Source organism: Stegastes partitus, unplaced genomic scaffold, assembly GCF_000690725.1.
Source record: "Stegastes partitus isolate 25-593 unplaced genomic scaffold, Stegastes_partitus-1.0.2 Scaffold156, whole genome shotgun sequence".
Lineage (NCBI taxonomy): Eukaryota > Metazoa > Chordata > Actinopteri > Pomacentridae > Stegastes > Stegastes partitus.
In genome coordinates this window covers 462171-474943 of record NW_007577887.1, presented here as the reverse complement: position 1 = coordinate 474943, position 12773 = coordinate 462171, and the positions used below count along the sequence as shown (strand labels likewise).

At 39.4% G+C, this 12773-nt stretch overlaps 1 protein-coding gene across 2 annotated transcripts in view; it reads right to left on the bottom strand.

The window, feature by feature from the left end:
* Positions 1-5481: 5481 nt before the first annotated feature.
* The window catches only part of znf536 (zinc finger protein 536), a 207483-nt gene continuing 200191 nt past the window's right edge, over positions 5482-12773 (bottom strand). For both annotated transcript variants that reach the window (XM_008279351.1, XM_008279352.1), the window contains exon 8: positions 5482-8108. In XM_008279351.1, the coding sequence (XP_008277573.1) occupies positions 7954-8108 (155 nt within the window). In that variant the 3' untranslated portion in view covers positions 5482-7953. The remainder of the gene's footprint in view (positions 8109-12773) is intronic.

The window sequence follows — 12773 nt, the reverse complement described above, 5'->3', positions numbered from 1 at the left end:
CAGGAAGAGACTTTGGAGACCATTGGTAACCGAGAGAGAGGGAGAAAGAAAGTATGTGTGTGTGAGAGTCCACCTTCCAAATAAGTTCCATTAATCATGGGCCAGAGTCTAATGTAACTAATATTTTACAATTAGAGGAGACAAGATGGAGCTGGGGGCCATCTATCTCCCTTACACCACATGATCATCGATTCATAAGAGCTGAGGAGAGAGAAAGAGTGAGGCCATAGCACACTAGCCCTGCATAGAGCACATACTCACAAACACACACACACACTTGTGCCGGGCACATGCTGACCCACATGCAGACAGAAACACACCCACATACATAAGCACAGATGCTTAGCAGGAAACAGAAGGGTGCATGAGAATGAGGGGACAAGCTGTCACATTAGCATTTGTTAGTACGTATATGTTCTGCCTAAAATCAGGGCTGCAACTAACAGTTGATCGTAATTGATGACCATTAATTTTCTGTTGACTGACAAATCCCCCCGACACTATTTGCATTGTGTCATAAAACAACAATTGGCAGTTTAATCTATGTGACAGGACAAATTTATTCATTATAAAAAACTGTTAATTTTTAAATTTAGTATCGGACTTTGAGCAATTTGCAATAAATTCCTTCCTTTGCACAACACGTTCAACTCGCATTTAAGCATTAACCTTTTGGTGCAACCAGCAGAGGCTATCTAGAGGAATAAGAAAGGAACCGGTGTCAGCCAAGCGTAGTTTTTCAGTTTAAAAAAAATAATTATAAAGGTGATTTGCAAACTAATGCATTGGTTTTATTTTCCTGTGCTGTTTTTGTAGAATGTGGCCCTGGCTTTTTATGTTGTGATTACAGAGGAACGTATAGCTTGTACAGTAATGGAATTATGATATAACCACAGAAAGAAGGGTAGAAATAGTCATTAGTGATGCCACATCTAGGAACCTTAAACAAAACCCAAATGCCTGAAGGGAGCACAGTGATATAGTAAAAAAAAAGAACATGTTGGTGGAAAGAGAATCTAACTATTCTGTCGACAAATCTATGCTCAGGGTGAAAGGCCATCCCCTGGCTTACATAGTCCTTATCCCAAAAACTGACCACACTTGAGGGCTACAATCTTGTCTTCTTTTTGTTTTCTTCTGAAGCTAGCAGAGAGTAGGCTACAAAAGAAGACAGAAAGAACAATAACATGCACATTAATCCACATAATGTCCTTTACCTAATTGTGCTTTTTTTCCCTTTACGTATTCAATTAAATGATTGTGTTTTATCTGTAAATGAAGCTTTAAAAGCCATTTCAACCTCTACACAATGTCACAAATACAATTCTGATAGAGAAATAAGAAACTGTTAGTTTATTGATTATTGTGTTTTTTTTATTTTAGTTATATTTAAACTACATACAGCTGCTAAAAGTCCCAAATTCCCAGAACACACTCAACAACAACGCGCAGTGTTTCTTTCTGCAGTGCAACATGCCGGAACAGTTCCGCACCAACACTTGGTCTACTGTGCCCTCTTGTGGTGCAAACGAGGAGCTGCACAGGAACGCCCCGGCACTTCTAATGTAAAGGAAGGAGGGGAAATTAGAGGCAGCTGAACAAAAGCAGAAAGACGGGTTCATCTGCAGGTCACCATCTGCCCAGTGACCAACCAAATGCTGGCACAACTGCAGCCACTGCACAGCATCATCTTAAACACTCATGCAGACAATTATACCACACGCCTGCATGCATGCACAAATATGCGCTTACACCCGACTGCACAACATGTCACGGAGGAAAATGAGAAGAAATAGATACTAAAGAAGGCGAGAGAAATGAAAGACAAGGATGGTGGGGCGGGGGGGGGGACATTATAGGAGAGTAAGTTAAATGAAGGGCAAAGAGCGGTGTTCATCACGCTGTGAAAAAGGGTTGCTTCGAATGTTCAGATTACTCAGCAACAATAAATAAACACACACAAACAGATACACAACAGGCCAGATGGAATGAAAGATGACCTAATGTGTTCTTTAATCAGATATACAGACGTGCTGTAAGATAGACACACACTTACTCAAATGTCCAGAGACGACATAATCATACATGCACACCCAAACCCTCACGTACGAAGCAATGATTCATGCACACACAAAATGTTAACACACACACAAAAGGACACACAGTGGAAACAAGTAATATCCTGATTGTTCCTGCTCAGTCTCACATGCCGCCAACTTAAACGGCCTTCTTTTGGTGTTGTGTGTGCATGCGTGTCGATATAAACCAGTCAAACAGTTACTTTCCCCAGATGTGAGTTTTATTGGGAACAGACCTGGAAGATTTGTGTCAGGAGGCTCCCAGCATCTGGTGCTTTGCAGCTGATCCATATAAAAATTAGTCAGGCATTGACCTGGGCAGCCTTCCAGCGGTTCAGCAATGTTTGGGGTCCTGACGTTGGGTTACAGAATCCATTAAAGTGGTGCCGATCAGGTTTCAGACAACAGAGGGGGGCAATGAAACCAGGAAATATTTCTTCCTTTTGAAAAGCAGGGTCAGTTAAACCAGCTGTGCCGTACGGGGTGAAAAACTTTGCGTTGGAGTTGACTTTTGATGTGAAGATTTGTTGTAATTTCTACTGTTATGATAAAAGAACTGCTCTTTATTATGTAATCGTACACTCACAGGGTACTTTATTGGAAACACCTTGCTAGTAAAGGGTTAGACCCTTTTTTGCCTTCAGAACTGTCTTTATTCTTTATGGCAAAGATTCAACAAGGTGCAGGAAACTTTCCTCAGAGCTAGCCTCTACAGATTTGTGTGCAGAGATCTGGCCGTTTGAGTGCAGCAACTTATTGTCCTGTTCAAGAAGCCAGATTGAGATGAACCTAGCCATTAGAAGTTAGGTACGCTGCAGTCATAAAGGGATAAACATGGTCAGGAACAATCCTCAGCTAAGCTGTGTTGTATAAATGATGCTCACTTGGTACTAAAGGGCCCAAAGTGTGCCAAGAAAATATTCCCCACACCATTACACCACAATCACCAGCCTGAATTGTTGATACAAGGCAGGATGGATCCATGCTTTCATGTTGTTTATGCCAAATTCTGAGCCTACCATCTGAACGTCAGAGCAGAAATTGAGATTCATCAGACCAGGCAATGCTTTTCCAATCTTCTATTGTTCAATTTGGGTGAGTCTGTGCCCAATGTCACCTCAGTTTCTTGTTCTTAGCTGACAGGAGTGGAACCTGGTGTGGTCTTCTGCTGCTGCAGCCCATTTGCTTCAAGGGTTGATGTGTTGTGCATTAAGAGATGCTCTTCTGCATACATTGGTTAAAGAATTGTTATTTAAGTTGTTTTTGCCTTTCCATCAGTTCAAACCAGCCTGGTCATTATTCACTGACCTGTGCCATGAACTATTTAGTATTTTGTTCCTCCAGAGAATCAGCACTCATTGGATTTTTCATTTCTTTAGCAAACTTTTCTCTGTTAACCCTACAGACAGCTGTGCATTAAAAAAAAAGACAAAACAACAACAAAAAAAGTCACTTGAATTACCTCTCCTCTATTCTGATGTTTGGCTTGAACTTCAGCATATCCTCTTGACAATGTCTACATGCCTACATTTGTTTAGTTTGTGACTCATGACTGGCTTGCTAGATAACTGCTTTAAAAAGCAATTTAACAGGTTTGATCCAGTAAGTGTTTATTTGCACCAAAAAATGCACCAGCATGCACTATGACTGTTTTTATATTAGTTACATTTAATTTGACTCAATATTGAGTGCCAAAATATTTTAACTATTGCACACATGCCACATATAGAACCCTAAAAAACTCAGTGGCCATTTGAACTTTTGTGTGAGAATCTTGGATGTAGTTGGAAATGTCTTATTTTATTTTATCTGATTAATTCATTTGCTGATGTTTCTAGATGATCTAATTGCATTATAAAAAGTTGAAAAGTGTTAAACCCACCACCATGTCTGTCACAGTATCAAAAAAGTCAAAGAAAGTGTTATATTTTATTGACCCTAAAATGCTCTTGAAGTGCTGAGCACACAGCACCAAGTGACACGTACATTAGTTAGCCACAACATTAAAACCACTGACAGGTAAAGTGAATGACATTGATCATCTCAGTGCAACGTAATGTTCTGCTGGCAACCCTTGGGTCCTGGCATGCATGTGGACGTTTACATTGGCATGTCTAAATACCGTTGCAGATTACACTCACTTGCCGATGGCAGCAGTTTTCTTAGTCTGCCCTGCCACACTGTAAAACTCCTCAGGAATGGCTCAAGGAACATGACAAAGAGCTCCCAGCATTGAGCCTCCAAACTCTTCAGATCCTGATGTGATGGAGCAACTGGGGGATGCAGTGGAACAAGTCCCATTCATGGGGCCCAAACCCACAACCTAAAGGACTAAAAAGATCCACTGCCAATGTCCTGGTGCAAGACATCACAGGACAACTACAGAAACCCAGTGTCCACGCCCCGATTAATCTGAGCTGCTGTGCTGGACCAACACAGTATAAGGCAGGTGGTTTTAATGTTGTGGCTCTGTGTGAGCTAACGCTGTGCAGTGGATATCAAGAGAAGAATTACTAACCAGATAAAATGAACCATTTTACTTATATCACAACAACCAGTGTTGCCCTAATTTGATCATTGTATTAACAGTTTGAATTCATTTTCAGGTTACAGAACATGTGCAAGTCAGAGTTCCAGTGTTCCACTGTAAGTGGAGCCAACACCTGACGGCAATGACCAGGTCATACATCACACTTTCTCTTCAATGCATGTTTTTAGATTTTGTTTTTAATTATGATTTTGCAGCAACTACGCTATTTGTGTATTTGCATAGACAGGCTGGTGGATGAGGTATCAGCTTTTCTCATCTGAATAGTGAAGAATGTGGCCAGTTGGTTCTTAATCTCAGTCTAAAGTGAATTCAATCTCTTGTTAGTTTTTTCAATATGTTTTAAAGGTGTGGGGATATAAAAAAAAAATTAACCTGCAAACAAAGAACGTGAATGGAGTTGGGAACAAAGGCAGAGATGAAGCATGAGACAAAGATGTATGATACTCACTGCACATGTCTCTAATCTGAAAGTGATTTGCTGTAATTTAAATGTATGAATCTTCCTTTTACGTTGCCATGTGGGACACTCTGAGTGCGCTCACGTATTTCCTGTCATTCCCATATTCTTTCACTACAGCTACTTTACGAGCACCTTTGGGAGACAAAGTGGTGCAGACAGTAATTTAGTTGTGTGTATTCAACATCATGATCACAGCCTGTGAAGATTTGACATCAAATTGACTGAGAGATAATAACTTGTGTTTGAAGTGATGGACTACTCTCCAAACAGTTTACCCACTTCTGATCACACAGTGACAGTCCGACGCAGCGCATCGCCTTCCGGATTCAGATGCCAGATCCAGAAATGAAGAAATTAAAAACATGAAACAGGCCCTTGCTCTGTGACAATCCTTTTTTTTTTTTTTTTTTTTTTTAGTTTGAATACATTTTATTTTTATTATAAGTACAGTTCAGTAGTTACAAAACGAAGCATCTGCCATGAGGATACAGCAAAACATAAAGAGTGTTCAGCTCACAAGACAGGTTTTGTACATAATATGTAGGGGTGGAATGATCATTTTAGCTGGTTCAGAGAAGGAGAGAGCCCAAGTTCAACTCTCACCATTTATCTCTCATCTTTACACCCCTGGAAACAGAGATAGGGTCAGAAGTCAAAGCCATTGGTCAGTGCCTCCAGCAGGATACATCTTAGATGTTTACTTAGACCCCATTTCCAAACCCCCAAAAACCATTACTTCTCACTTTTCATATGTCTCACTCTTATTATTTTAATTTTAAATCCCCTCTTTGCCTGGCATTTTGAAATTGCAAGAATGGTTAATTGCAATCTACATACATCAAATTAAAGTGGTTAAAAAAAGAGGCTGTACTGCAGCAAAGTCTTCTCAAGTTGGAATTTGAGCACTGAAAATCACCCAGGCTAAAGCAGTAACAGGCCCGCGCTGTAGGTCAGAAGGAGATTAGCATACAAAAGAAATCTGAGTAACAATTTGTCAAAGCCACATACAGTATAGAGGTTGATCAAACTAAAAAAAAAAGAAGTATATTTGGACTGTACATACCGCATTAGACTTTTTCTCTGGGTTCACAAAAAATGACGTAGAAACATTTCACAATGCCAAGGGACACACAAACACACACCTTCATTTTAGTTAGTTAGCTAGTTTTGTACTGTATAGGTTGGATTTATAATACTATCACAGTGCAAAATACTTCTGAGAATCAAAACAAATGAAAGAAATAAGAAAGGATAAGTCCTTCTATGCATAATGGATTCTGTATATATGGGGGCAAATATGTTTGCAGCACAGGAGACGATTGTCATCTTTTTCCTCTTTTTTTTTTTTTGATCAGTAAATGGACAAGGCATTAATGTACAGTACATATAAAAATTAAAAATAAAATCAACCCTACGTCCTACGGTCTAGCACAGCTACATAGCTTTGTAGAAGCAATAACAGATGACTTGTATCTAAGGCTATACACAATATGTCTTTTTTCCAGTTTTATGTTATTTTTTTTCTCATCTTAAAGTAAATACATCAAACCATTTTCAGTAGTCAGTAACACTGTGCAACAATGATTGGTGGCAGTATTTTACAAACATTTGCAATGCTAGAGTCCTTGAGGTTGACATAAGAGATGAAGAGAAAGGGGGTGTAGGGTTATAAAGAAAGAAACTGTTCCCGCTTTTTTGTTTTTGAGATTTTTCTCATTTTTTCTTTTTTTTTTAAATTCCTCTCTTTCAAACTCGAGCAGAATGCCTAGCATTTGAGACTGTGGCCATGTAAACTACTGTGACTTCTTTGCTTTTCCTCATCACAAATGTTTTTAAAACTTTTGTTTTCACTTTTTCAGCTACTGTATATCTCTCTATGTACATTAAGCATCTATGGGAGCTGTGTTGAATGATACAGAACAAGAAAAAAGACAAAGGGATATACTGTAAAGGGGTGAAGGCCTGGGGGTATAATATTATGATTACATTTAGGGCAGTTTGAATGTTCTGTCTTCTTCACAATCATTATTCACACCACCATCATCAAAAGTCAACTATGGGTATGTTTTCATACCAGCAATACCATACTATATCTGGAAACAAACGTGTTGTAGGTTATTTAATGTTGCCCTGTCCTTTGTTAACTATAACCAGAGTGATGCATGGCCGCAGGGCAGAACTAGTGAGTCTATGTGAGCCACAAGTGGCTGGTTTGACAGCAATGTGCTTGGTCTCTGTCAACAGTTTCTATTCCGTAGTAGAATACATTCTACAAGGTACAACATACTTGTGGTCTGTGGACTTGTGAAATGACTATCTTCTTCATTGAACAGGAGAGAAAAGCATTTAATTAAGCACTACACTTTAGTCCTAATTTAAAAAGACATATCTTTCTAGCTCAAGGAATGTATCAGAAATTGCACGGCCAGTTACAAGAAGTGCTAATCAGACAGGTAGTTTCATCAAAAGAAAACAAAACAAAACAAAAAAATGTGTAAGAGATAAGACAACAAAGACAAGGGGCATTCAGACCACAGGAGACAAAACAGGAAGGTTGCTGTCACTTTGTTTAGTGTCCAAGGATGCTTGCAAAAGTCATTAGGTCCATCTCGCAAATCCATCCCCAAAGGAAACTGTCCCAAACTTTCCATCGCATCGTTTTCTCACCTTCTCTTGACTCTGACGGTAGTATGTGTTTTTTTCTGTTTTGTTTTTTTTCATCTTAAATAAAGTCTTTGTTATAGTGTATTCCTTCATTTAACCTTCATCCTGCTCCACATCATCATCATCATCATCATCATCATCATCATCGCCTTCATCATCACCATCATCCTCATCATTCTGCCTTGCTCCGGTGTGGGTCGTTAGTCTTTGTTTACAGCGTGGGCGTCCTGCCCCTTGGGGTTGCCTACGTTATGGTTGTTAGGGTGGTTAAGGTCGTTGTTAAGATGGTTGGGGTCGTGGGTCAACGCGGGGTCATGGGTCATGGGCTGGTCCTCCTCTCCTACCCACAGATGCACTACGGCCAATGAGAGAACAAGAGGCAGATTAGCACCATGGACCCAACACACTGACCCCACCCTTCAGCACACACACACACAAACACACACACAAACAAACACACACACAAACAAACACACAAACACACACACACACACTCAGCATTACATCATATGGTCAGTAGATGAATTAAATATTTTCAGACTGTCAGATTTACACAACCTAAGCTTGTGTTAAATTTAACATAACTTAAAGAAACAACAAAAAAGTGACCAGCAACACAAGAAAAAAAAACTAACACACAAAAACAACAACAAAAAAACACAACAAAAAACAAGTTAGCTCACACAGTCCTAAATTTCCTGATGAATTTTTGAATTTCACAGCTGCATTCTAAATGCTGATATACTAATGATTCAGTGTGTGGTTGGTGTCTTAAAGTAAAGGGCGACAAAGTAACAGAAACACATTAAAATGTAACACAATCAGACAAAAATGCATACAGCACTATACATGTCCATATGGCTGAATTAATATGTAACCTTCTTTTTGTAACACTTTTTTTTTTGCATTGCATTCTAGAGTGTTCCTGTTATTATGTCCACCACTGTGCTTACTACAACAACCACTAGGAAGTCATTTCAGCATGGTAAAGAACTGTTTTTTTTTTTTGCATAAGCAAAGTCATAAGAGCTTTAATCAGATTGCTATATCACCTGTACAAATCTTGCGTTTATTTCATTGCATTAGTTGCATCTTCTGTACACAGAGTTTGTGGTAGGGGACTATTATATCAGATGCTAACACGTTATAGCTATGACAAGTGGAGTGCTCGACACAAGCAAGTTGGTTGGCTCAGTTGTATGACAGAAAGTGTGACAGTGGGTGAGAAGAGGAGTGAGTAATTCTAATATTAAAAAAAAAAAAAGTTTTAAGTCTCTGTGAGACAGTAATAAATGCATAACTGTAATTAGGTCCCACAGCAGCGACCACTAAATAATACAACCCAGCCCCCCCCCTTCTTCTTTTTCTGCACTTTCATTCCCTCAGCAACTTCTTTGAAAATTATTTTGCAATAAAACACCGCTGAGCACATTTGCATGTCATGTTCTTTTAAAGTGGCGTTATGAATCTGGCAAAACCAAATTAAAACACGGGTTTATTTGAGCTGTGCTTTCACAAGTATGGGAATGGATATAAAAATGAAAGGAAGTGCCACTATAACAGAGGGGAAATAAAGAGCTAATAACATGATAAAGCATCTCTCAGATTCAACGCTGAGTAATAACTCTCGGGCTTTCTGTGCATGGAGCGAAGAGCAACAACAACACTGAGCAACAAACACTTTGTTGCTTACTTCAGATGGTTCCAATAATACTAAAGCATAATGACAAAAATGTATGTATTTTAGTAGACGTGGTGACTGAAAACAGGTACATATATGTTAAAATTTAATTCCACATTTACTACCACTAACATGACTGGCTGTGGGTATGTAACTGTGTACTGTGTGTTAAAGGGTGTGTCACGTTCTAGTCAAATAACTCATCAGATTCCCACAACACAGTAATTCCACGTTTTTTTTCTTCAATATTAGCCACATGTATCCATAGATTATTTAGACAGGAAGCTTTTTCTAAATTGAAAATGATCAGGATTAAAAATTTTAAAAATCTGCATGTAAAATATTTATTCAGTTTGTTGTGTGCGTTTGTCAAATTGTTTACCATGTGTTGAAATTTAATTGGTATTTGTGTGTGGATTGGAGTGTACATTTGCAAGTTCTGTTGTCCACATTTGTAAATCTTTTTTTATTTATTTCATTTTAATTTGTGGATCGTGTAAGACACATTTGTGTCCACTTTGGGACTATTTTCCCTCCATAGCTGCATTGGCAGGGCAGAGAGCACTGGAGGAATTTCTTGATCTTTTTTAATTAAATTGTCGACAAGTTTGTTTTATTTTGTGAGCAAATTATCCTTCAAAAAATTTGGATCAAAGAACAAACCTCGGCTTATGGTGAAGACATTTTCAGTGCATTGAAGAACAAAGACACTGAAATAGGAAGTCCAGCGGAAGAAACGTGGAAGAAAGTTAAAAAAAAAAAAAAGGGTAATCTTAACTGATATGCAATCATCATACTAGAAAGGAGTCACTACTATGATTCTTTAGCGGTATGAGAATATGATTTCATAACCAACTATGACCACAAGATGGCAAGCTAAGACAGTAAATAAGCACTGAAGCGTATGTATAGATACTTGAGCATACGTCTACATATATTTCGAGCGGTCCCTTATGATAGACATTTCAGTATTTCTGCTTAAGAAGCTGCACCTAAATGAGCAGATGATTTTGCTTTACACTCCTGTAAACATCACTTATTTCTTAATGTGCTTAAGATTTGCTGTAAGATCTTTTTTTTTATATATATTTTTTTATTTCATATACAAAATCCACCATCACTAAAATTAACCAAAAAAAAAAAAAAAAGTTTCCTTGTTTTGAAGCATCAAAAAGTGTTTCTCCCCAAGGGCACTTCCTGCCTTTGACTTCCCTGTAAAGAAACTTCCTGTAACGAGCTCCAGATTAGGCCCCATATTTGATTTTCACTGTTCATTAACTAAGCCACCTGGAATGTTATTATTTAAGCATGGTGCTCCTTCTCCCCAAACAACTGCCGCTGTGAAGGGGGAGAGATTTCCTGGCCAACTTTATAGATTTAGCATAACTTCCCCTCACAGTTTTTAATTTCCCATTCGGGTAGATGGCAGATGCACCTCACAGACACAGAAAACCTGCCTGGCATTCATTTATCACATGAATGCAAGGCTTATCTGTTTGTTTCCTTCAAAGATTCAGTCTATCTTGGGGAGCGATGCAGTGTGCATACACGATGGAGATATAATACTGCTAAAAATCTAATTTTACTAAAAATGATCTAACCACTACTGTCTCATATTTAATCCAGGGAACAGCAGAAAATCGCCGATCTAGAGCACATGCCAACATTGCCACAACGCCGCCTGAAACGCAATGTGAAAAGAGTGAGTGCGCCCTCTTGTGGCGCGTCGCGAGATAGCAGCTAACAAGAGACGGCTTGGTTATTGTGGAGGAGAGGACCTGGGAAATCAAAACATATGGTGTGAGGACACACAGCTCCAGGATCCATCCACTGTTAATACATGTGTCATGCTTAACAGAATGGATAAATGTGAAGGAGGATGGAACAGTGGCATATCGGTGCACTCTGAGCATGTGTCGGAGACCGATTTGAGAATACGCCGGACTAGGTGTGTGCGCGAGGAAGTGTGAGTGTGTGAATGCCGTCTCAGAGGGATCACCTGGCTTTAATAGCAGTCTGTGAAAACAACAGACACAGCTTTCATTGATATGAAAGCAAAGACAAACTGACGAAGAAATGCTGGCGACTGTTACACCAGTGTTCTTCCTACGTTTGAAGACTGTTAGGGTTTAGCTAATATAGAATTTATATTTTTAAAAAAGCACCGAACCTGCTTTCAGCTTAAAATTTTATGTTCAATTTCAATTCAAGTCAAATAATTGTGAAGCTTCCTAAACAGTCTGTTCATCCCAATTACTCAAATTTGCCACTTGCCTCCTCAGACTGCTCTGTAGATTAATTCAGCCACGGGTTTGGAGAAATCTGTCTCTGAGATGTCTGTTTCCACTCCGACCGAATGAGGTGAATAGAATTTTGTTTGTGGCGCTCACAGCTTCGTTAATACAGTGTTCCTGTTACTCTGAATAATCAACAGAGTACACTGCCAGAGCACGGTGTCACTGTCACTACCAGAGGAATCAGATTGTGTTGATTTTTTTTTTGGTTGTTTTTCCAAAGCTGCAAACAAAAACTCTCATTTCTAATACACCTCAGTTGCATTAAGATGGAGGTGGTTGCAGCTCTTTTAATGGGGTTAAATAAAATTATCTGCATGATTAGAGACTACCAACATGGGGGTCAGGACTTGTATGAGGGGTCACGCTAGTTTTGAGAGGCCGCGAGACAATTAACAAAATAGGAACACGGTGAAAACATGCATATTAGGACTCGAGGAGAAACTATTCAAATAAAAAAAAGAGGGAGAAGAGGATTTTTTTGGACACATATGTGGGAAAAATAACTTTTTAAAACAGGTTGAGGTCAGTTGCAGTGGAGTGCCTGAATGTTTCTTTCACATCACATAGCATATCAGACCCATCTATAAATGTCACCACACATCAAAAGTAGCCTCAAAGTTGCCCCATCTCTGTACACATGAATATCCATATGAAGGGTGCAGAAGGAGCTGTGTGAGCCCTCTCCATGCCACTGAAGGTGGCTGTGGCTCCTTTGTTCCCTCTCCCAGGCATCCGGGCCCTACACTAGCAGAAACTGTTGTTCTTGGCACAGCCTCGTCTCATTGTACAGCCCAGTATTTATAAATATGTAAATATGAGCAGCACCAGGCATAACACAGCCCGCTTGTATACACCGAGGAGGAGCGGCGAGGAAGTGAGTGCACCCCTCGCTCCACCCACCCCCCCCACTCCAAAATTGTATTTTTAGATGGTTTTAATGAATACAGGATGTTTATAGTTACCATTCCCTGTGATTCGCACAAAAGACTAGAAAAATCCACATCCACACTGCCACCCCTCCTCTTCACCCTTCCCACCCTAC